The 26,145-nt window shown below is 40.0% G+C and overlaps 1 protein-coding gene and 1 pseudogene across 2 annotated transcripts in view; one reads left to right on the top strand and one right to left on the bottom strand.

Moving 5' to 3' along the window:
- Positions 1 to 946: 946 nt before the first annotated feature.
- Positions 947 to 2,510, bottom strand: LOC116550222 (annotated as a pseudogene).
- Positions 2,511 to 11,026: 8,516 nt separating this feature from the next.
- RHOBTB3 (Rho related BTB domain containing 3) overlaps positions 11,027 to 26,145 on the top strand; it is a 56,006-nt gene continuing 40,887 nt past the window's right edge. For both annotated transcript variants that reach the window (XM_032275990.1, XM_032276001.1), the window contains exons 1-3: positions 11,027 to 11,662; positions 11,839 to 12,064; positions 17,229 to 17,415. In XM_032275990.1, coding sequence (XP_032131881.1) covers positions 11,661 to 11,662; positions 11,839 to 12,064; positions 17,229 to 17,415 — 415 coding nt within the window. In that variant the 5' untranslated portion in view covers positions 11,027 to 11,660. The remainder of the gene's footprint in view (positions 11,663 to 11,838; positions 12,065 to 17,228; positions 17,416 to 26,145) is intronic.

Below are 26,145 nucleotides of genomic sequence, written 5' to 3'. Positions count from 1 at the left end.
AAATAAGAAGGAAATGTATTGTGTGAGGGCAGATGAGGTCAAGGGAAGTGATTTGTGATAGCTTTTGAATAAAAAAGGAGAACAAGTCAAAGCATATTTGTAAAATGTGCCAGTTGGGATAGTACCCAATAGATGGCCACAGCAGAAATGCGTGTAAACAATACAGGAAGCGAAGGAAGTGCAGGAAATGAGGAAGGCTTTTAGTACAGTTAAAACATGACCCGGATTGTGACAATACTGAACAAAATCTACGTTTTAACATAATAGAGTTCCTTGAAAATAAGATACACCAGCAAAGTGTTATACCCCTTAACTCTAACATGGTATATTTCTGTATGACTACAAATGGAAAACTTCAAAAAAAATTATGCATAACTACATAATACACAATCGATGATGCTTGATAATAACACTTGTATTTATTTACACACATTCCTGGGGGTGGTATTTTATAATTTTTTTCTAAGTTTTATTTTTATTTAACCTCATATACACACAGAGTTAAATAATTTTGCTTAGTAAAATTTTCGCACTTTGGATTCTAAGAACTTAACCAAACTTGAACTTTGGAGTGAAGCAAAGTTCCCTATCTAGCTCTAGGAGGCAGAATTTGGTAGAGGAGGGATCCCATTTCACCAGCTTTTTTCCCTAAGGTAGTTTCCTGTATATGGAAAAGAACGGAGCTTAAAATTATGTGATCAAAAGTTGACTTAACTTATGAGACTATCATTTCCTTAAATTAATATAGCAGTTTCTTGATTGAATAATTATACATTTTTTTTTTTTGAGATGGAGTCTCTGTCACCTGCTGGAGTACATGGGGTGATCTAGGCTCAGTGCAACCTCTGCTTCTCAGGTTCAAGTGATTCTCCTGCCTCAGCCTCTCGAGTATCTGGGACTACAGGTGCACACCACTATGCCCAGCTGATTTTTGTATTTTTTAGTAGAGATGTGTTTTCACCACATTGGACAGGCTTGTGTCGAACTCGTGACCTTGTAATCCACCCACCTTGGCCTCCCAAAATGCTGGGATTACAGGCGTGAGCAACCACACGTGGCCGAATAATTATACTTTTAATTTTTGAGGTCACCTTCCTAGGAGCAAGTATACATTTTTAGTACAGCCAACTTTTATTTTTCCATTGCTTCTAAGTTAAAAAATATTTGCATTATAATAGTTCACAGTGTTTCACAGTAAAATAATTTCAGTAATTTTCCACCATAAACAAGGCAGACTTTTAAAAACAAAACAATCTGTTAGAATCCATTCAAGCTGTCAGCATCAACCACACAGTAAAAGCAGCTGAATAGATCATAAATAAATTTGTCAACTCTTGGAGCCTGCTAGTGACACATACATATTAGCTAGACATGTGGTAGCTCCAGGGAAGTACTCAGGAGAGGCAGTCCATTTCCTTGTGAGGTGTGTAGCTATCTTTCACAGTAAGACTCTGCCAGCCATGTCCTGTGTTTATTATGGATTTGTATCTTCTCCTTGAAGAGGCCAGAGCCTAGATCACAGGCCCACACTGAGAGCAGGCTGTGCCCCCATATGACCATTCCCACTCTTGACATCTATTTGGCAGAGAAGATACGTGGAGATAATCTTGTGAAAAGTATAGCAGAAGTCTCGGTTCCGGTAAGCATAGACAATAGGATTGACAACTGAATTGGCATGTGACAGAAGAATGGCCATATTCATTGCCGACTTGGGCTTATTTTTATCCTGAGCTGGCTGGAAAAGAGTGACACAGTTAACGGCATGCACTGGTAGCCAGCACAGGGGAAAAATCCCCACAATCATGGCTAGGGATTTGGCCGCATGGATCTCCCGGTGGAGGGTAGTCCTCGAGTGGTTCATCAGCTCAGTGTGCTGAAGCTGCCTGCAGGCCACCATGAAGATCTTGATGTAGATCACCAGCATTATAAGGGGAGGGGGCAGAACACACCCAAAGAAATTGAAATACACCATGTAGCTCATGGGGACCACATTCTCAAAGAGACACTTCACAAGGCAGCAGGTTTCATTCGTGGTTCCATCCCAGGGCTCTGGGCAGTTGCTGGTGGCACTGTTTTAACTGTTCCACCCCGGAATGGTGTCAATCCAATGCCAAAGGCAAGGACCCAGAGGACAGCAATGACCCCTCTTGCTCGGGTCCCAGTGACCGAACTTTTATACCTGAGCGGGACACAAACGGTCAGGTTCCTGTCGACCGCCACGACCAGGAGACTGAAGATGGAGCTCTGCGTGAGCGCCTGCACGAAGCAGGCGAGGAAGAGGCAGCCGCAGGAGTCAGTCAGAAGCCCAGGCTGACGGTGATAGCAAAGGGGATAGCGAAGAGCCCCAGGGCCATAGCCGCAGCCAGGGACACCAGGAAGCAGTTGGTGGGCGTCTGCAGCGCGCTCGCAGTGCCCACCGCGGCGCACACCAGCACGTTGCCCGCCACCGATAGCGTGGCGATGACCAGCTCCAGCGCCACGTGCAGCGCGCCCTGTGTTTCCAGCAGCATGGCCGGGCCTGCCGGGCCCTGGGCGTCCCCTATCAGAGCCCGACCGGGCGCGGGGCAGCCGCATGAGCCCCGCCAGGCAAGGACGCAGTGCCCGGGCTGCGCCTCCGTCGGCCGCTGGTATTTTATAGTTTTAAAAAGTAATTTTTATTTATTTATTTTTGAGATGGATTCTTGCTCTGTTGCTCAGGCTGCAGTCCAGTGGCGCTATCCTGGCTCACTGATACCTCTGCCTCCCAGGTTCAAGCGATTCTCCTCTCAGCCACTACACCTGCCTAAATTTTGTATTTTTAGTAGAGGTTGGGTTTCACCATGTTAGCCAGGCTGGTCTTGAACTCCTGACCTCAGATGATCCTCCCCCCTTGGCTTCCCAAAGTGCTAGGATTACAGGTGTGAGTCACTGTGCCCGGCCTAGAAGAGTATGATTGCTTTTCAAGAGCTAAATAACAGAGCAGGCATATTAGAAGCCAAATTACCAGATTTCTCTGGAGTTCAACCCTTTGAAAAATGCTGGTAGAAACAGGCAGTTCTGATGCAAAGAAACATGTGTTGTGGTGTTTTTAAGTAATATTTTAACTGCAAAACCAAACAGCTGTTTAGAAAACATCACCGAGCACAATGATAGAGGTGGGTGGATAACAGAAGTTCAAACAAAGAAACAAACATAGACATTTTCAGAAAGAGCTTAGGATAGTTGGATTTCACATGTACAGAACATTCTAGATCAGGGCTTCCCTGGGCCACACTGGAAGAAAATTGTCTTTGGCCACACATAAAATACACTAACTCTAATGATAGCTGGTTAACTTAAAAAAAAAAAAAACAGCAAAAGAAAAATCTCATAATGTTTTAAGAAAGTTAAAAAATTTGTGTTGGGCCACATTCAAAGCTGTCCTATGCCACTTGTGGCCCACAGACCGCAGGTTGGACAAGCTTGTTCTAGATTCTCACTTCAGCTTCTCCAAACACAATTGAGATTACAGCCTTGCAATTTAAAATAAATCAACAATTTAGAAGAAGTCTGTAGGCTTCTTCTCTGGGAAGAATCACCCAGGGAATAAAATGAGTAAAGTCAACTTTGTTGAAGATTGACTGAAAGGTTATTGGCCCTGATGGACGACTTTGCTTAGGTCACTCTCATGAAGTACGTACAAACTCTTTAAAAAAAAAGCTAATCTTAAATTTTATAATTTTTGGGTAAATTTGCAAACCTTCTCTCTCATTAGATTAGTTAAAACAATACAAATACATTTTTCACAGAGCTGATTTCTAGGTAAGTGGGTCTGGAGCTTCTCTGTGTTGCTTTTCGCTATTTCTCCTTTACTTCCTGTTTCGCAGCCTCCCTTACCACAGCAGCCAGGCCCAGTGTGTGTTCTGCATCCTGGCAGCCCCAGCTTCACTGTGCTGTCCTTCTGCGTTTCTCCTGCAGAGCACAGCTCAAGGCACCAGCCAGGAGCCCCGCCAGGCAGTCTTTGAAGCTTCTGAACCGAGTACCCCATCAGAAAGCAATGTGAGCACACTCCCAAGGGCCTTCTAAATTACATGCATATATTACTACGAATACAACAAAACACAAATAGACAATTTTTAATAGATGAAGTAAAGATCAAGTCAATCATAGTATAATGTATTAATAATGATGCAAAGAAATTGCATCATAATATAATGTATTAATAGTGATGCAAAGAAATTTTCCTCTCAAAAGTTATTGTCAATAAAGCTTTATAGAGAGAAGGATAATTGAACATGTCTCATTTTAAAATCTTGGTTTATACTTCACAGCACAGCAATACAGATATCTGGTTTTATGTTCAGTTTATTTTAAGGCTCTCTGAAAGAGCTTAAAAAGTTATGTGGAATTTAATGGAAGAACTGCTTCATGATTCTCATTTTTTAGTCCCATTATGCAAAGATTTTGGTTGATATTTGATGAATACATTTCCCTCTTGCAAAATGTTACTCATCTGTTTCTGAAACTAATCAGAAGTGTATTACATTTTTATATGTTTAACACATAGCTTAAAAATTGACTGAAATTATATTTGGAAAACGTTTAAGGAGTCAGTTCTATAAGATAGAAGAGTTTTTATAGGTTACATGCATTGTTTTCAATCACAAACATTACACAATGAAGGAGACAGTTTCAAACAGTGGGTAAGGGTACAGACCCTGGGGCCAGTTGTCTGAATTGGAATCCCAGCTCTTCTGCTCGCCACTTGGGTAGCTGGGATTACAGGCTCCAGCCAGCACACTTGGCTTATTTTTTTATTTTTAGTAGAGACGGGGTTTCACCATGTTCACCAGGCTGGTTTCGAACTCCTGACCTCAGCTGATCCTCAAGTTTCTGGCCTCTTTCTTCAGGTGGGCAAGTTTCTTAATCTCTTTGTGCCCAATATTCTCTCCAGTAAATTAGGATAGTAATACAACCTACTCCAGAGGGTGGCTGTGATAATTAAATGAGTCAATATTTGCAAAGCACTTAATGTAATGCCTGGCACATAATAAGTATACTTAAGTATATAAAGAAATATACTTTATATACTGCGCATGGTGGCATGCGCCTGTAGTCCCAGCTACTTGGGAGGCTGAGGTGGGAGAATCAATTGAGTCTAGCCTGGTCAACAAAGTGAGACCCCATGTCTTAAAAAAAAAAAATTATGTGTAGAAAGTTGGACATACACATGCCATGTGACCTAGCACACCCACATATATACTATATTTTGGAGCAAAAGTGATCCTAGCAGCTTTGTTTATAATAGGCAAAAACTGGGAATAGTCCATGAGTCTATCTACAATGGAATGGATAAATAAATGGTGGCATGTATTTTCATTGGACGCTATTCAGCAATGAAAAGGAGAAAAACAAACAAACCACAGCTACATCAACACCACTGAGTCTTACAAATGATGATGAATAAAAGAATCAAGGCACAAATACATACAGTGTGATCCCACTTAGAAATAATTCAAAAAGAAGCAAATATATCTGTTTAGGAATGCACATATAGGTAGTAAAAGTACAATGAAAAATGAATAAGCATTACAAAAGCCAGGCTCATTATAACCTCTAAGGAAAAGAAGAGGTCTGTAGCTGAAGAGGGGTGCCATGTGTGTACACACACATGCACACGCCTTTGCATGAGCACTGATAATGCTCTAATTTTTGGCCTAAGAGACTTCCGTAATGTTTATTTTACATTTATTAAATCATGTGCATAGCTTTTCTGCACTTTTCTGTATGTGTGTTACATTGCACAACAAAAACTTTTGTTTCAAGCTGCTACAAAGTTCTTGTTTCTACATAATTAACCATTTGTATAACCTTTTACAATGTTGTATATTCTGGCTCCAGCTTCTTTGCTAGAATAAATTGCATATGAGATATGCTGTGAATGAACTTCATGTGGTTGGTCTCATTGTAATGTTGGCTTGGAATTCTTCTCTTTTTTTAAAAAAATGTTTAGTCAAAACAACTACTCCATCAGTGGTTACAGGTAAACAAGTTTTGCATAAAATAAAGTTTTTATTTTTAAACAGTCAATTATTGTTTACAGTATTGTCAAAAGATGTAGAAGAGAAAATGTCTTCTCTACTCCAGCTCTTCTTTAGTGGGTCACAGAAAAAGTCATTTCAAAATGTAATTCATTTATTGAAACACAATGTAATAAATACTACACTGAAACAGAATTTCTCAAATACCATAAAGTGGAACATATTAAGAACATCTGTGCTTTCAGTTTAACCTTATAGTAGACTTCCCACATTGTTTAACTTGTTCAAATACTTATGACTTGATGTTTAGCAAAACTTTATATGAATATCCTCAAGGTATTTGCTGACAAAGGAATGCAGTTTTGTTTGTTTTTTTTCCATTTGTGTTCTATGTATTATTTCAGATATTTTTATCTTGGCAAGAAGAAAACTATTTCCCCAAGAGTGTGTGGCTTTTCGACTCTGATTTTTAAGAAAGCTCTGAAGAGACTGTGTAGCATTTATTCTTGGTGACTTTTCTTGAAAGTTTTGACTCGTATATAGTATACTACTTAAGCGTGCTAGAAACATTGTTGAGTTTGCCTTCAATACTTTGATGTTTAGCTTTTACATTGCTAGCTAATTGCAATTGGTTCAGAATATTATTGTCTATCAACTATAATATGCACTTGGGGTTAAATCAATGTTAGCAAGAATGGTTGTAAATTCATACTTAAAAGTGTTCTTTATAATCCATTATTATGGTCAACTTCTTGGCAAATCTGATGAGTCATTGGTTTTTTACCTTGCAATGTGGCTCCAGAGGAGTGTCAGAAACGTCAGCTTGGCTGGTTGTGTTTGCTTGTTCTTGCATTTTTAACACTGTCTCCCTTGGTTCCTGCTGTAACAGTAGTTTACTTAATATCATTCACAAATCCCCTTAGATACAGAAACTGCAACATGTGGCAATATGTTGAAAGTGAACAAAGGAGGCAGCCCTCCCCCCACCCCTCACTGTGCATCCTGCTGCTGCCACGCCCCCAACACTCCTTATGTCTGCTCACTTACTGGTCAACCTGGGCTACCAGCACAAATCCCGACATTATTAGTAAAGCTTAATTTGTTTCTCCCTTTTATTTTTTATTTTTTGGTAAATAAAAAAAAAGTTTGTGGTTAGAAGTTTGTTCTGGAATTTCAGGGATCATCTTCTGTACCCCACCTTGAAGACTCTGGCTCTAGATAAGTGGTGTTAAAACTTGTGTTTGTTTTTAACCTGAGAAAACCCATCTTTTTAATGAAAATGAATATGAAACTTTAATTTTTTTTTAAGATGGCAATAAGACTGCTCTAATTGGCTTTAAGATGCGGTGTCAGAGTCCAGATCTCACTGCCTACTCTTTTTCTGCCACCTCCTAAACTTCTATGGAAACCTAGTTTTCCTTGAAACATAGTTGGAAAAGATCATCTGTTAAGCCTATATCTCTAGGCCTCCCTCACCAACACTTGCTTCCTCTCCAGCTGTTGAGGAACCAAAATATTTTTTAATAGCTGGTATATGAATATTCACAATGGGGACTAGTAATAGCCCACCCAATTACTTTACATGTCCTCACTGTACCTTATGCTACATCTTATTTAGGGACAAGAACATCTCATAGAGTGAAGGCAAAATGGTGGCATTTTAGCCACTGAAATAGGAAAAAAATATTGCTTGGGTTGGAAGCCTTTCCTGTGTGTTCCCCAGTGACCCTGAGGTTGGAGGACATGTGATATCCGTTCTGTTAACACTGGTAAAATAAAAATTTTAAAATGTGCTAATGAGAGAAACTACAAATACACAAACCAAATAAAAGAGAAATGACCATAAAAAAGAGGTCATAAGAAAATTATGAAAATATCTTTAAGATATCAGGAAATGGACCATCTGTGATATTCTTTTTGCCAAGATAAATAACAGTAGCAGCTGTAATAATTGACCTCAAAATGTCTGGCTCAACTCACTGAAGATCTATTTCTCACTCCAATCACAGTACAATGCATGCTGTGAGGAGGCTCTGCTCTAACTAGTCATTCAAGGATTGGTTCCACACGGCAGTGCTAATAGCTTCAAACACCTGGCTTCAAGGTTGACCTGACTTCATGAGGTTGGGACAGGAAGATAAAAGAGAATGGAGAGGCACACTTCTTTACTGCTCAACAGGGATCATATTCTGTTGACGAGAACTAATCATGTGGCTCTATCTATATGCACAAAGTTTGAGAACTGTCATTTAGCTACCTTAGAAGAGAAAACAGGTTGGGTGAGTATGTTACCAGGCTTTGTACCAGATTCTCAATCTGCAGCTTGAGTATCACCAGGTCTGACTTCAGAAATCTCCTAGGAAGACTCCACCACTCTTTTTTCTACCTGCTTTAATATAGAAGTCTTCATGCCAGCACAAACTTCATCTCTGTCTGTTCCTAGGACAGGCTATGATCTTCCATGTCTTTATAGTTTTGCATGTGATGTCTGTCCAGTTCTTTCAAATACTCCTTCCCTTCTAACCTTTTCTTCCTCCAAATCTAACAAACTCTTAATCTTTTAATTCCTAAGACACTGTTTACTTCCTCTATGAACTTCTATCTGACATAGAGAGTACAGCTCTCTTCTCAACATTCACTGAACTTTATCTTTTATTTTGTACCTATTTTACTGACTGCATAGGCCTGTGTCATAATCACTTAAGGAACTAGAATGTTTTGAAAAGGATTGAGTGTGCTAATATTCACAAACTAATTAATATGTCAGAGGCATTTAAACCAGAACAACTCCATCTTGAGTAGGGGCTGGGTACACTAAGGCTGAAACCTACTGGGCTGCAATCCAGGGGTTAGGCATTCTTAGCCACAGGGTAAGATAGGAAGTCAGCACAAGATAGAGGTCCAAAGACCTTGCTGATAAAACAAGATGCACTAAAGAAGCCAGCCAAAATCCACCAAAACCAAGATGGTGGGGAAAGTGACCTCTGGTCATCCTTACTGCTCATTATATGCCAATTATAATACATTAGAATGTTAAAAGACACTTCCATCAGCACCATGACAACATACGAATGCCATGGCAAGGTCAGGAAGTTACCCTATATGGTCTAAAAGGGGGAGGAACTCTCAGTTCTGGGAACTGCCCATTCTTTCCTGGAAAACTCATGAATAACCCCCCCTTGTTTAGCATATAATCAAGAAATAATTATAAGTACACTCAGTCAAGTAGCCCATGACACTGCTCTGCCAACAGAGCAGCCATTCCTTCATTCCTTTGTTTTCTTAATAAACTTGCTTTATTTACTTCATGCACTTGCCCTGAATTCTTTGCTCAAGGTCCAAGTGCTCTAGGGGTCTGGATTGGGAACCCCTTCCTGGTAACAAATTGCCTTAGCTTCTTGAGGTCAAGGACCAGTCTTAATGTATCTTGGGATCTTTCATGCCTACGCAGCACAGGCTTGGCTCACATATTGAGTAACTAAGGAAAAAATGAATACTTTCTCTCTCCCTGATACTTCCCAGTTGTCAACAATTTTGGTGTCTTTTTTGTTTCATTTTTGTATTATTTTTTATATCATAAAATATAACAATATTTACCATGTTAATCATTTTCTAGTGTTCAGTAGTGTGAACTATACGCGCACCTCGTGCAACAGATCTCTGTAACTTTTTCATCCCACAAACCTGAAACTCTACACCTATGGAAAAACTCCCCTTTTCTCCTCTCCTCAGCCCCTGGTAATAACAATTATTCTACTTTCTAAGAGTTTGACTACTTTAGATACCTCAAATAAATGGAATCACTTTTTGTGATTTACAACTGGCTGATTCCACTTAGCACAAGGTCCTCCAGGTTCATCCATGTTGTAGTTTATGAAGGAATTTTCTTCTTTTTTAAAGGCTAATCATCCACTGCATGTATATACCACATTTCCTTTATCCATGCATCCATTCTAGTGTCTTTGCTTTCCACTTGTGGGTTTCTGGAAGAGACTGATGAGAAAACATATTTTCTATTAACCCAAGATAAAAGGTGATCTTGCACGCTGAAATTTCAAAGGATGGTTTAGGTTCAAGAGACTAAAATAGAAATCATACAGAATGCAAAGGTAAATCAGATTTTTAAAAAATCAGTGACCACATAAAGAATGTCTCTTATTATATTCTCTCTGAGCAAGAGAAACTATTAAACTGCTTTCAACTGAGCAAGTCAGCTGTTATCCTAGTCTTTTTACTGCCCTACTCAATAACCCCCATTTCATACCCTCAAAACAGCTCAGTTGAGAAAAGAAACAGTCCAATTTTACAGAAGGGAAAAATAAATAGAAAAAAGGATAAGCAACTCTTTTCAACACAGAGCAGGGTACTGGTAAGAATTTTAATACCGCATGGAGGAGTCTAACCCCAGAGTAATCCCTGGCCCATTTCGGTGTTAGTAAGTGGATTCCAGTGTTCGTTTGTATTGAGGTAGTTTGAGGCACGTTGGAGATATTCATAACCTTTACTTCAGTGCATTATTATGAAAGAGTCTAAAGTATCTTTGCATTCACATGATCATTATTTCAGTTGGTCTGCTAACTCACCAACACGTTAAACCCCCATATGTAACTTCCTTTGAAAAAGATCACACTAAAAATCCCAGCCTTTAAAATCCTCAAGTTTTCGGTAAAATATGCTAAATATAGCTTGAAATAGTAAATAATCCCCCCCAAGGCGACATTAGCAAATTAATTGGTGTGTGAACAAAGAACCCTTTCTGTGGCAGCATGAATGTTGCCTTTATTTTTTCTCATGAGTGTGATTTTAGAAAACAGCTGTAGCGCATGTTGACAAATGACAAAGCGGCAGACGCGGTAAAGCACTTTTGGTCAAGGCCAAGACCGGGAGGATTCGGGTGGCTGGAGCGGCGCTCGGGCTGGAATCCCTCGCTTTCCTAACCTTCTTTTTCCAGTCCGGAGTGAGCGGGGGCCAAATCGCCCCACCCCCCTTTCCTGGCTCTGGTTACGGCCTTGCGAGTTGAACAAACTTGCTGCAGGCGGATTGGCGGCCGGGAGCTCTCGAGCTGGGACGTTGTATTTATTAATTTATATTCCGCGGCGCCCCGCGCGGGCCGCTCCTTTGTGTCCGGACGCCGACGCCGGAGCTCCGGGGCCTCGGCCAGGAGCGCATCCCCCCGCGTCCGCCAGACCCCCGGGGCCGGCACGTGCTGCGCCAGGTCCGCCGAGGGGGCGGAGGCCCCGATCTCCCCGACCCTCCCCCCCCACCACCCCCCCGCTCTCTGCCGGGAGGAGGAGGAGCAGCGGCAGCAGCAGCGGGAGGCGACAGCTGCCGGCCGAGGAGGCGCGGCGGAGAGGGGACTGCGGTCAGCGGCGTCCACTCGGGGCTTCGCGGCGGCCCCACGCCCGGCGATGTTCCGGGGCGCTCCCTGAGTGGCGGCAGCGCGCCCCCAGCCCGCTCGCCCCGGCCCCCACGCCCCGGGCTTGCTCGCTGGCTAGCGCGGCCCCGGCCCCGCTCTGCGTCGGCCCCGCCGCGGTGGAGGTGCGTGAGGGGGACGCGGCCGGGGATGAACGGATTGCGGGTGAACTCGCCGCCCGGGGGCCACGCGAGGCCGTGAGCCGCTGCTTTTCTCCGAGTCGCCGCCCTGCCCTTGGATTTGAAATCATGTACGTACGCGCCGCCGTCCGGCCATTGTCTGTCTCCAGCGCGTGCCGTGCGCCCCAGGGACAGGGGCTGCTGCCCACCCTGGCCGCGCGCGGCCCCCTGCACTTCCTGTTCCGAGGACGGATCCGCACGCTGACCGCGCTTCCCTTCTCCCCTCGCCCCCTCTCTGTCCGTGCAGGTCCATCCACATCGTGGCGCTGGGGAACGAGGGGGACGCGTTCCACCAGGACAACCGGCCGTCGGGGCTCATCCGCACTTACCTGGGGAGGAGCCCTCTGGTCTCGGGGGACGAGAGCAGCTTGTTGCTGAACGCGGCCAGCACGGTCGCGCGTCCCGTTTTCACAGAGTATCAGGCCAGTGCGTTTGGGAATGTCAAGCTGGTGGTCCACGACTGTCCCGTCTGGGTAAGGAACAGCAGCTGCTCCGCGCCGGGGCTGAAGGAGCTTTTTTCCCTTTTTTTTACCTCTTCCCCCTTCTGCTCACTTCCGTGAGTGTGCAGTGTCCGCGTTACATGGGTCGAATTTTTAAACATTTTTGAGAAAATCTTTGGTCCTTTGTTTCACTGGGCAGGGGACAGCCCCGTCAGCGAACACTCTTGGGAAGATTAAAGGCCCCAGTGGGAGTGTGGAGCACTTACTGGTACACTTCAGGACTGTGGGTTGTCCCTTGGTAGACAGCTGACAGTTGAATGTGCCAACTCCGAGGGATGGGGTCACTAAGTTTCACCAGCAAAAAGCAGTGTTTTTTTTTTTTAATGCCTACCCTGTGGGTGATAGTGTAATATTGGTGTTCTAAAAATACAGCCCTCTCAAAGCTCAACATAGGCAAAAATACTTTTCACTGGGACAGTTCAGAAATAGTTCCTCCTGAAAGTGGAGGAAAAGGCAGGGACTGGGAGTTAATTTTAAATGACTGATTTACAGCACTACTAATTGAGCTCTGAAAATTTTAATTTTAATAATGCAAATACTCTTTATGTATTAGCCATTTGTTTTAGTAATTCATAAATCAGAATATTACTAATGTTGCGTGGAAAACTTTTAAAAAATTAAAATTTGCAATAATTAAACAAAATTGTACTGAAGTGGATAAATTATAGTCTGATCCTTGAGTGTTTGATAAAAGGAAAAGGGAATTTTCTTCCTGACACATGTAAGTATTTTCAGTATACAATAACATGTTTTGAATGTTTTCTTTTAATCTTATTTGAAAATCTCTGATTCTTTTCTGATGTTGGAGTTACCTATGTTTCAGCTAAATGTTGCATTTAATAACAGAAGAAAGTGTAGTGCCTGAAAAAATACAAATTATCATTGTGTGAGATTTCATATTTAAACAGCAATATTAAAAAACTGAATCAGGGCAATAGGAAACTATCACATCATTCTAAAAAATGTGTAAAATGTACTTAGAAAAATTTCTTATGCAAATTTTCATATAACAGAAGGAAAAGATCATTTGCTCGTATAAGTTTTCAGTTAAAGAAGAAAGTTATGTTAATTTGGTAAAATTCAAAACAGGCCTTTTCAATTAAGAGATGCTATTAAACCCCAAGTTATATTAAACTCCTAGTAATAATAGTGATGACGTTGTTCATAAGAAGTATTGATGGAGAATTTACTGGCCAGAGTCTATGCAGGCAAATGAAACACTTCTTTTACTTTGGGTCTTTCATCGTGAAAGATCTTACAGTCTAAAAACATAACGGTACAACATGCAGTTGAACAAATGTTTAGTGAATAGAGTAAATAAATTGAGGGAAAATAAAATTAGCTACATTAGAATGTTAGGATTGCTTTCCCTGTATTTAATATGAGCTGTTAACATTTTCCTGTTTATATTGTTAATTGCATGAACAGCAATGCTTGTGATCCCATATACTTTGTCTAGTAAAATGAAATCTTCCAAATGGATAAAATAAGCCTCTGTAGTTGGAATTTTTGCCGTAAGCTGGTTGTTATGGTTTATTATGCAAATCACTTTTTGTTTGATTAGACTCTGGCCCTATTTAAGGCACCAAGTTTGTAACCCAGTACAATTTTCTAGGTTATAGAGGTTTTCAGACATGAGATTCCATTTCTAGGGTTGCTCTTTATAAGGTGCTTTTCTTCACTTGGTGGTAAGTAAAGCCCATCAGAGATACTACAACTGTGATTGCATTAATCAACTGTTATTTGAGTATGTACGGAATCAGAATATTAAATATAGCAGAGCAGATAGAGCACAGCCTTTGATATCAAAGGATCTGATTTCGGATTCTCACATTGCCATTTCATGCCGGTGTGTCCTTGTTAAATCATTTACCTTCTCTCAGCCTTATTTTCCCTATCTACATAATAATCTGTCTCCTGGACCTGTGCTGAGAAGTGAATGAGAAACCAGCACATGTCAAGTTCTAAGTATAGAGGCTGGCATTTAGTAAGTGCCTATAAGTGGTAGCTAATATAAAAATTAAGTGTTTGTTATAACTTTAGTATGGTTATGTATCACTTATATTAATACTAAGCAAAAGTAAGGTTTTCACAGGCCATTCAAGATTTGTACAACTGCAGTACCAGTATGCTGGGGCAGCGACGGTCATACTTCATACATGCAGCCCCACAATCAAGCAAAATAAAATAGTTTCACTGTAGGAATTCCGATTTTTTTTTTTTTTTTAAGATGAGTTCAATTATCCAAATGTGGCTCCAAGCCTTATGTTGCATAACCCCCTAGAGGAAAACCTGGAACTGATTTACAAGGAGTGGGAGAATTTGATTTCCTTCATAATTCTTTGGAGTATTTTCTCTTTGATATAGTTTGGGAAGAGCTGTGTTGTTGTTGCCTTGGAGTTGAAACAAGATAGCTGTGTTTCTCTTCCCTAGTTCTCTTCTATAGATCCTTAGCCTTACCCTGGATCCTTGCGTTATATACTTGGCACTTTTAAAACAAATGTGCTACAGATTCATTAAACGTAGCCCATTATTTAGTGCATCTTTCTTTCTCTTTTCCATCCGTATTTTTGGTATTGTGCATTATTATTTCATTTCAATTTCTATATCTTTTACTGTTTATTAAAAATACTTCACAAAAAGCAGTGAAGTGGTATAATAGATTCACAGTTTTCTTTGCAGGGTTTGAAGCTCTGATTTGGATTACAAATAAAAGTATTTATAGTTTTCACATCATCAATCACACAGAGGTAACAATGCCCAGACCCATTTTTTCACAATATTTTCCCTTAAAGGTCTTCCTTTTCCCTGTATACCTCTTCAGTAACTCTGGAAATTTGAACTATTTGGAATTTGAAAAGCAGCTACTTTTGATTTCTTTTCTTGGAGATAAGTGGCTGCTTAATATTGGCCCCATTTTTGTTTAGTTTTTTATCTCGTTTGTCTTCCTTCTTTGTTAAACTTATGCACTCTGTTATACTTGTATACTTTGAACTTGAATGCTGTAACACATGCAGTTGGAACCGAATAGGTTGTGTGGTTTGGGATTTGGCAGTTTGAGAGCTCTGCTGGGAAGCTTTCCCATTTTCTTGCACTGTGTCCCACTTCCCTTCTCCTCCTTTGCACCCTCTACCAAGTTCAAGCCTTTGCCTTTGTTGTTTATAGTCCATATTTTGCCTTTTCGTTATTGTTGTTCTTTTACCTCCCTTCAGAAATACTCTGTGCATCCCAGTTTTGATAGGGTATTTATGACTGAAAAATCTGCAGTTCGTGTAACTCTGAATGTACTTGTGGGAAATGGGTGGCTGGGAGCGTATGGGAACTGGAGGAGGCACTGATGAGAAGAAGCTCTCTCTGCAGAAGGGCATTGCTCTGTGATACTCCTCCAGAATTTTCCATCGTAGGATAAAAGCTCTGTCACATAGACCTTGGTTGCCTGATTCAAACACTGTTAACCCTTTTTTAGACTCATATTTCAAAGTATGAACTTTCATAGCTCAACAGCTTTTGGACCTGTTCGTCACAGCTAGCTATTTCCTTAATCTAGCTTTATTACATTCTAAAAATATGCACCAAAGTCCACATAAAAGGACAGATGATTAATAGTTAATTAGAATGTGAGAGGAAAACTACTTGTACATATTTCGTAGTGGAATTAAGATACCTAAAAATATTTTCCTTACATCACTATTCATACAAAAACTTTGAAAAATTATATTTAAAATATCAACCCAGGCCAGGCATGGTACCTGATGCCTGTAATCCTAGCACTTTGGGAGGCTGAAATGGGCAGATTGCCTGAGCTCAAAAGTTCAAGACCAGCCTGAGCGACATGGTGAAATTCCATCTTTGCTAAAATACAAAAAAAAAAAAAAGCTGGAATGGAGGTACACACCTGTAGTCCCAGCTACTCAGGAGGCTGAGGCACAAGAATTGCCTGAACTTGGGAGGCAGAGGTTGCAGTGAGCCAAGATTGCACCACTGGACTCCATCCTGGGCGACAGAGCGTGAGACCCTGTCTCCAAAAAAAAAAAAATTAAAACACTGTATACTTAAGGGTTTTTAATAAGTTACTTATGGCCTGGTTCTAAATAAATATAAATGTTATTAGCTGTAGGACGAAAGTAAAGATTTCGGAACTGGAAGGGTTCATCCTGAATTTTTAATTGATGTAAGCAAAATACATGAATTGAAAATATATTTCTTACCATGTTAACACCTTGTAATACACAGTGTCTTTTTTAATAAAGAAATTCCTCCCTCACCCCACATACATACTCTATATATACAGTATTGTTCAAAGGATGGATAAAGTTGAAAAGTATGTATGAATTTTGAAAATATGGGCCAGGTACGATGGCTCATGCCTGTAATCCCAACACTTTAGGAGGCCGAGGCAAGCAGATCACTAAGTCAAAAGATCAAGATCATCCTTGTCAACATGGTGAAACCCTGTCTCTACTAAAAATACAACAATTAGCTGGGCGTGATGGTGCACACCTGCAGTCCCAGCCACTCGTGAGGCTGAGACAGAATTGCTGGAACCAGGGAGGCGGAGGTTGCAGTGAGCTGAGGTGGAGCCACTGTACTCCAGCCTGGTGGAAGAGTGAGACTCTGTCTCAAAAAAAAAAAAAAAAAAGAAAAGAAAAGAAAATATGGATGAAGCATATGGAACTGCACTGAATTTAAAATGTATTGCAATTCAAAACACTGAAAATCCTGCGGTGTCTTAACTGGGTCACAGAAAAAAGCCTTTGAAGCTTCACTACTCATACTGTTGCTCTTCCATCTAATGCCATAATGTTACACTTTTGAAAGTATGAGCTGATAAAAATATAGTGTAATTTTAAAACAAAGGGCTTATTTTTAAGTGCAAATATGGAAGAAAGTTGCTTATTTCATCTGACTCTCAGAAATTCTCAGATTCTCGTGTTTAACCATTACATAATTGTCCAAGCTACATGAGTAAGTAAACATTTTTAAAGAGAGAGTTGGCAGACTGCAAACACTTTCAATTTCATGTAGTTACATATTTTAAAATAATTTTTAATGAATTCCAGAAATTAATGTTGTGGATTATTTCAGAATTGATTGGAAGATAAGTAGACTAAAGATTGCTATTTGCATTTTGGTTTAGGACATATTTGACAGTGATTGGTACACTTCTCGAAATCTAATTGGGGGTGCCGACATCATTGTGATCAAATACAACGTTAATGACAAGTTTTCATTCCATGAAGTAAAGGATAATTATATTCCAGTGATAAAAAGAGCATTAAATTCAGTTCCAGTAATTATTGCTGCTGTTGGTACCAGACAAAATGGTAAGTATTTAATATCCTTTTCATAGTGAGCATGCCAATATTATATATATTTTAAATAGTGCTAAGTTTATTAATGAATAATAGGTTGTTTTTGAAAACCAAAGTGACTTTGGTTCAATGCCAGCAGCTATGGCTTCATCATTTGATATGATAAAAAGACAACAAACATGTTGTTTGAGAGGATCATGAGAGGATCATGAACTTCTGTGATTCCAGTGGGTGCAATTCTGTCTTCTAAATGGCTCTTCTACAGTAGTGATGGAAGTCAGCAATTGTGTTATTTTGACATATGAGAGGTATTAGGCTGATGCTGAGCCCTAGCAAATTCTTTTTGATGATCTAAAAGTCTACTCAATTGGGAAGGATAGATTGTTCACATGAAGATGTGGGCTTGAGAGCAGGATTTTTAGGTGGATAATGTTGAGTGAGCTGAAAACACTGACAGTGCTTTCTAAGAGAAAGGATTGCTTATTCCATGGCTGATAGATTCACTGGGTTCAGGCTGCTTCAGCCATTGCTGCTGTGCATATTATTGTCAGCTATCTTAGGGCCAACTCAGAATTCACTTTGATTTGGTGGTGTTTAATAGATCTTGGTGGTATTTCCTTAGTAAAGCTATTTTTTACATTTTGTTTTTGTTCATTATTCTAAAAACTTTTAAGTTGAGGCATTGCAAAGTAAGGGACATAACATTTACTCATCTCAGAGTGGAGCTAAATGCATTTTTACCTATGTATCCAGACACACAACTCACACAGGTCAAGGTACAGAACATTTGCGGCACTTGAGAAGGCTCCTTCATGCCTCTTCCCAGTTAATAACACTCCTCCTCAGAGGTAGCTGCTATTCTGATGTCTGACAACACAGATTAGTTTTACCTATTTCTGAACTTCATAAATGAAATGATACAGTATGTAGTAGTGTCTTGTGTCAGGCTAATTTCAGTTAATGTAATACTTTTGAGATTTGTCCATGTTGTGTTTATCTGTAGTTTGTTCTTTTTATTATGTCATGCGATTGTATGAATATGCCATAATTTACTTACCCATTCTTCTTTTGAGGATGCTTCGGTTGTTGCCCAGGAGCAGGATTGTTAGGTCAGAGGGCAGGCATATATTTAACATTAGTAGACACAAATAAGACAGACGTGACCCACCCATGACCCCACATCCCCTCTACTTCCCCATCTTTCTTTTTATTTCTGGTGATGATTCATAAAAGAGTTATCCACACTTCCTGAGTTCATTTCCTATTTATTCTTCAGTCTACTACAATCTGACTTTTACTTTCGCAATTGCACCAAGTTTGTTCTCACTCAGGGTCTCCAGTTGCTGTGGTCTGAATGTGTTCCCCACAGTTCATGTGATAGACACTTAATCCCCAATGCAAAAGTTTTGGGCCGTGAGACCTTTAGGAGGTAATTTGGGCAAGAGGACTTATCTCTAGAGTGGGTTGGTTGTCATGGGAGTGGGCTTCTGATAAAAGGATGAGTTTGGCGCCTTCTGCCCTCTGTCTTGTGAACTCTCTTGTCCTTCTGCCTTCCACCATGGGAAGATACAGCAGTCTCACCAGATGCTGGCATGTTGATGTTGGACTTTTCAGCCTCCAGAACTGTGAGAAATAAATTTCTTTTCTTTATAAATTACCAGTCTTTGGTATTCCATCATAGCAGCACAAAACGGAATGAGATACCACTTACATGCTTGTTGCCAAGTTTAATACACTTTAATAACAATTATCTCTTATTGAAGAGATAAGAGATAATAGTTATCACTTATTGAAATTGTTGAAACATACCTCTCCCTTCATTTAATAAAGCTTCTCTTTCTTTCTTTGTTCTTCTAACTCTCTGTCTCCTTTACCTTTCTTCCATCCTCCCACACACATGGCAGCACCAACGTATCATGGAATTGTTTCCCAGGGTTCCATCCTTTGTCCTCACCTGTTCTTACACTTCAGCCAGACCATTAACTTGTTAATCTGTTGTCCTGGCTTCTCCTACATACACACTGATGACTGTTCAGTCTATCTCTGTTTTTAGTCTTGCTCCTGATGCATATCTCCATAGGCGCCATCTTCCCCTGGCCAAATTCCGTTTTGGTAAATGATGCCAAACCTATCCATTCACGCAAACAAAAATCATCCTGGACCCACCCCAGTTCCTCATATCCAGTCGATTAAGAAGCCCTTTTGCTTTTACATTTTAAATAAATCTCAAATTCATTACTTTCTCTTCATCTCCATTGGATTTCACATCCTAGTCATTTAATTCGCTGTCATGGTGGCCTTCTTTTTGGTCTCTCTAAAGGGTGCTTTCAGCTTTTGTAGGGCCTCAAACCTATACAATTTGGGAGGTCCTTTGTAAGGAAAAAAAACCCTATAAAATAACAGATACATAGGTTTACAAAATAAATATTTCTAATGATAAGTGAAAGTACAACAAATCACAACCAAAAAGGTGTCAAATAATACAAACATTTTTAAATGTATGTATATATTTTTGAGATATGGTCTTGCTCTGTCCCCCAGGCTGGAGTGCAGTGACATGATCATAGCTCACTACAGCCTTGACCTCCTGGGCTCTAACAATTCTCCCTGCCTCACCCTCCTGAGTAGCAGGGACTACAAGCATGTGCCACCATACCTGGCTAATTTTTTTGTAGAGACGAGATTCCGCCATGTTGCCCAGGCTGGTCTCAAACTCCTAGGCTCAAGCCATCTGTCTGCCTCAGGCTCCCAAAGTGCTGGGATTACAGGCATGAGCCACCACATCTGGCAACAGATCTTTTTAACAGCCTGATACTTTTTCAGCTTTTTTAATATTTTTGGGTGACCATAGTCTTTGGTCATCTCTTCATATGATAACCACTGCTATGTTATGGCTGTATCCCCACACAAATCTCACTTGAATTGTAATAATCCCCATGTGTCATGGGAGGGACCTAGTGGGAGGTAATTGAATCATGGGAGTGGGTTTTTCCTGTGCTGTTCTCATGATAGTGAATAAGCCTCATGAGAAGTGATGGTTTTATAAAAGGGCAGTTCCCCTGCTCATGCTCTCTTGCCTGCTGCCGTGTAAGATGTGACTTTGCTCCTTCTTCACCTTCCGCCATGATTGTGAGGCCTCCCCAGCCATGTGGAATTGAGTCCATTAAACCTCCTTTTCTTTATAAATTACCCAGTCTCAGGTATGTCTTTATTAGTAGCATGAGAATGGACGAATACAACCACTTTGTGGTATTTTCTGTAGAGAGAAGAGACTGATAATCAGTTTTTCTTTCAGCATATTTCTTCTCTTTCCACATCTTCCTGGTCCTGGGCACCAGAGTTTGTGTTGTATTCCTATTTCAGCTCAGCGTTCTTGTCATAACACCAAGTAAGTGAGCACTGTGGGTGACAGAAGCATTTCTAAAAGTCATACGTATGTTGGGATAGTTATCAAACGCTCAACTGTACATGGAAGTGACTATAAACCACAAATAGTAGCTCACTAAGCCTAAAGTTAAATTCCCCTTAGCAGGTTCCCCAAAATGCCCATGGTTACTCCAGAGCTGCCTGACACAAGATGAAGTGATTTGGAGTGGAAAGAGACATTAGTCTTGACTAAATATCTTATTTTGCAAATTTTACAAAAGAGTATGGCCATGTGAAGATATATTGCTCAGGTTCTTCCTGGGGCTTGGAAAGGATCCACAAGAAAAGAGCCTTAAAGCTTGAGTTTCATCAGCTTCATGGTAAATTGGCCTCTGGTGTGCTATTCCTGGTTTGTCTCTTTCTGAAATAAATTCTTCAGAATAGTCATCTTAGAATACAAGTCAGATCATGGCACTCAGTGCTTTGAATTTTTTAGGAACTTTCTTCTTTTTCTCTTGTTTTCCAAAATTTCAAACCTAAGAAAATTGACAAGAATGAGACATTGATTTTTATAGGTTTTATAAACACTCTCTGTCTCTCTCTCTCTCTCTCTCTCTTTGGCTGAACCATTTGAGAGTAAATTGTAAACATTACGAGATTTCTTCATTCCTAATTACTTCAGCATGTATAATCTGAGAACAAGGCCATTATCGTATTAAGCCTAATATAATTGTCAGTCAAGAAATCTAACATACTATTATATTTTTACTATTATTTAAGATATAATCCATATTCACATTTCTCCAGTTATTTCTTTATGATGTGCTTTAGAGCTGGGGTTTATTGTTGTTGTTTTTTCACCAATCCAGGATGCAATTAAAGATTACATATTGCATTTAGTTGTTTTATCTCTCTGTTCTTTTTTTGTCCTCTCTTTTTTTTTTTTTAGAGACAGGATCTTGCTATGTTGCCTGGCTGCTCTGGAACTTGGGCTTAAGCAATCCTCATGCCGCGGCCTTCCGAGTAGCTAGGAATATAGGCATGTATTACCATATCTGCCTTCTACTCTCTTTTAGTCTGGAGCAGTACCCCCACTGGTTTTTTGGGGGGAGGTTCCATGTCTTTCATAACATTAACATTTTTAATGAACCCAGGCCCTTTAGTTTGCATAATTCCTTCATTTATGATAAATGTGCGTACAAAATAGTGATGTTTCTATCATTCCTTCTACTCTTATTAGTTGATGTGCTTCTGTAAATGGAGCTTTCCTATGTCTCTGCTCCCAAATTTTTCTCTTAGCATCATTATGATTAATGGATTTGTATTTTAAATTCAGTATTATATAATCTGTTCTGATTATTCTTTCCATTGCTTACATTGCTCCGTATTTGCCTAGAGAGAGTCATTTCAAGATACCTCTAATCAGTTTTTTTTTATTATTATTATACTGTAAGTTCTGGGGTACATGTGCAGATCATGCAGGTTTGTTACATAGGTATACACGTGCCATGGTGGTGGTTTGCTGCATCCATCGCCCTGTCATCTACATTAAGTATTTCTCCTAATGTTATCTCCCCCACAGATAACTTTGTGACTTTTTCAGATATCACCATCCCTCCATTTTCTCTATTCTCTTCTTTTGGGACTCTTGGTAGACTGATGTTGAAACTTTTGGATCTCTTCTCTGATTCTTTTATGTTTCTTTTATATTTCTTGTTGCTTTATTTCTTTGTGTTGCCTTATGGGAGAATTCCTGGGCCTTTTCTTCTGGCTCACACATAAGTTCTGCTGGGTCTGTTCTATTAGGAGAACTAGCTAAATCTGGCTATTCAACTCATGGATCTTTATTGGCTTCCCCCTTTCCATCCCTTGGAATACATGAAACTGTGCTGGGTGCTCTCCTGGTAATTCCCTTGGAACTCTTTTTACCTTTTTTGTTTGTTTTTTGCTTTAAATAGAGATTGCGGGGCTGGCCACGGTGACTCACATCTGTAATTTCAGCACTTTGGAATGCTGAGGCGGAAGGATCACTAGTGATCTGGAGTTTAAGACCAGCCTGGAGAAACATGGTGAAACCCCATCTCTACCAAAAATACAAAAATTAGCCAGGCATGATGTTGCACACCTGTAGTTCCAGCTACTAGGTAGGCTGAGGTGGGAGGGCCGCTTGAACCCGGGGGTAGGCAGAGGTTGCAGCAAGCAGAGATCATGCCACTGCACCCCAGCCTGGGCGACAGAGTGAGATCCTGTCTCTAAATAAATAAATAAATAAATAAAAATTTGAAAAATAAAACATGGAGATGGGATCTCGCTATGTGGACCAGGCTGGACTTCAACTTCTGGGCTCATAGGATCCTCCCGCCTCAGCCTCCCAAGTAGCTGGAAGCACACGCCGTCACACTCAGCTTCTTGAAATTCTTTTTAAAATTGAAAAGAATTCAGCAAATATAATTCAGTGTCATTTCTTTCCTTTGTTATACATGTTTTTGACGACCTTGACTGAATGGATATCTTCATCATACTTGGCTCTGAATAAATGTTCGGCTTATACAAAATATTGAATCTATCTTGAAAAGCAATTTTTTTTTTCAGATTGTGCTTAGAATGAATTCATAGCTTTAAGCTCCCAAAGACAGGTATCGTTTCAGTTATTTTTGAAGCTCTGATTGAGCCTGATCCTTTACTAGGCTAGAATTTTTGAAAAGAATTTCCAAAACTTCCAAGCAGTGGCAATGTTGTAAGAATTAACCTACAGTTTCCCAAAGCCACTACTTATCAAAGAGATGGCATTTGTTTGAATGTCAGATTTACATTGTGCTTGCCTTTAAATAATAGACAGCATTTTATGACAACATCTTAAGCATGTAAGGGGACAAAATGTTAGCTAGAAGTGTAGTACACTGATTCAGAGTCACGTGGCCATGCGGCACCACAATTTAAAATTATTTTAAGTCCTCTGCTTATTCCTGATTAAATGGTTCACGGAAACTGATTTAATTCAGAATTGAATCTTCTGCTATAACCAATACAAGTCAGACTTTTACTTGGGATCTTAGGTCATATAGCTGATTGATAAAGGGTAGGTAGCTAAGTGGCAACTAGTTACAGCATAATATGGTGTAACTGGACTAATATGGTGAAACTAGAATGACTAGGCATTTTTTTCCTTTCTGGTGAGTGAACAAAAACAAATGTCTTCAGTGACGTAGAGGAGACACAGGGGCACTTTCTGGGAATGTGTGTAGGTAAGATGCTTACAACCATGTGCAGTGGAAAACCCACCCTGCTCGTATAACCTGAAATTAGTTGTATTTTCTCCCTCAAATCAAATGTTAAAAATTATTTTACATTATGTTCACTTCATTTTTCCCCTTGAAACAATCCTGTTTCTGCTTGATTTCTGTCCAGAAATAAAGTTTAATAAGATGATCTGCCTGCCCACTCCATTCCATCAACATAAGGAAAGCTTTGTAGATATAAGAAGGCCTCTGTCTTCAGAAAATCAAAGACACTGTTTACAAAGGCTTTGTAAAGAATGTGAAATACCAACACATTATTTTTCAAGATAGGCTAAGTTCTCTATGAAAACTTTATTCGCTCCAAACTTAAAATGATCTTAGAAAAAGTAAAAGTAAAATCTCATATTAGAATTTATGGTATAATTTAGAGAACTCAAGCTTAATTTTTAAATCACCGCATCTTTGGGATCAGTAATTCTTTACTCAAACTACATTTTTATTTTCCCTTTTGGTGTCACTTTTATTATCAGGTGGAGGAAGTAGCAGTGTTTTGATTGTTTATCTCTAACCCACAAAGAGACTTGGAAAAGTCACATAACCTCTCTGAGTCTTAGTTTCTTCCTCTGCAAAATGAGAGCATGAATATATGGTCTCTGAGCTCTAAAATGCTTTCAGTGAAGCTAAAATTATCTAAGCCATGTGTGTCTGTATGTGTATGTGCGTTTTTATATACATGGTATACACATGCACTAAATATATTTAGCATGTACCCGATATTTACATATATCTGCTCCATCTCTATGCAGTTCATTCATAGGGAAGTTGCTGCATATACGATGAGGAGCAGCTCAAATGCCCCTTTAAGGCCAGTGTACTTACCCCCTCAGTTACTGGGGCTTGTTGGCTGCTGGTGGTGCACATCTGAGCCCCTTTCCCTGCACTACTTTGTGCTGATGGGAGCACCTTGCCCAAGTTATGCCTGCTCCGGGGGCTCAGCCCTTGTCTGATTACTGGTAGATTTAGGGATAGGATACAAAGGCTCAGCTACCTCCTTTCCCCAAATGAGGAGCAACTCTAAAAGGCCATCTAAGCTCCAAAGCTCCCTGTAGGATCAGCTTTGGTCCCTGTTCCAATGGTACTGCGGTTCCAATATTCCCTCTACCCAGTCCTGCATCCCTTACCCTCAGAGAAAGATTATTCCCAAGATCACTCCCCTGCTAACCTCTGCCACACCGCTCTCCATTTTAGAGTCTGCCTTCCCAAGGGAAGCCAGTCTACAACAACATGCATTTCTAGAAATTAATTTACCCTCTTTTGACCTATCTGCCTTTCTGAATGGAGATACATTTGATGTTGTGGACATGATACATAACAGAGCTGGCTGACAAACGTGGAGTTAAACATGTTGTATTTTTAGCCTTACAAGGGATGTTCTTATAGATAGATTGTTCTGCTACCTTCCTAGCCATAGATCTACACATGGTACAACTATGAGTCTTGGGATGTTTCACTTTTTGAGTTAATACTTTTTATTCCTTCACTTTTTAATTTTTTAATCTTAAAGGAAAAGATAAAGAATCTTCATCTTTTCAGAGAACTTGTTCTCTGAAGTTGAATGATTTAGAGTTTAATGATGGAAATGTCTGAATTGATAGGAATGTACTTCACATGAAGTTTATAAAAAGAGTGACGATTTTGTTGCCTTGAAAATCAGGTCAAATTGAAGGTTCTGTTACAAAACAAGTATAAGGTTTACTCAAACTTTGTAAATAGATTTAAAATTTATTGTATTAAAAAAGCCAATCCACTGTTCATGCTCTCTATGGCAATCAAGTTGTTACATTTGTCTTCTTTTCTACTGGCCTAGAAATATTGATATTCAGGATGTCAAGGTTGTGTAAAAAGAAGCAGGCCCGTGATTACTGGTTGTTTGGTAATATCCATTCACCTACTTTTGAATTCTTCTGTTTTATAAAATGCTATTTATTATTCTTGCACCGAATGCTTGTTTATTTAGGGACCTTTCTAGGATCATTGACACTTTTTATTCAGTGTTTAGTGGATACTGGATATACTGAATGCTTTTGAACTGTGGCTCTGGTATGAGCTTAGTTTGTTGTTTAACGTTCAGATTGTC

The sequence above is a fragment of the Sapajus apella genome, unplaced genomic scaffold (assembly GCF_009761245.1).
Source record: "Sapajus apella isolate SASKATOON/1434 unplaced genomic scaffold, GSC_monkey_1.0 scaffold1, whole genome shotgun sequence".
NCBI classification, from domain to species: Eukaryota; Metazoa; Chordata; class Mammalia; order Primates; family Cebidae; genus Sapajus; species Sapajus apella.
The sequence above is the reverse complement of the archived record's forward strand: the minus strand, read 5'-3'. Positions and strand labels throughout refer to the sequence as shown.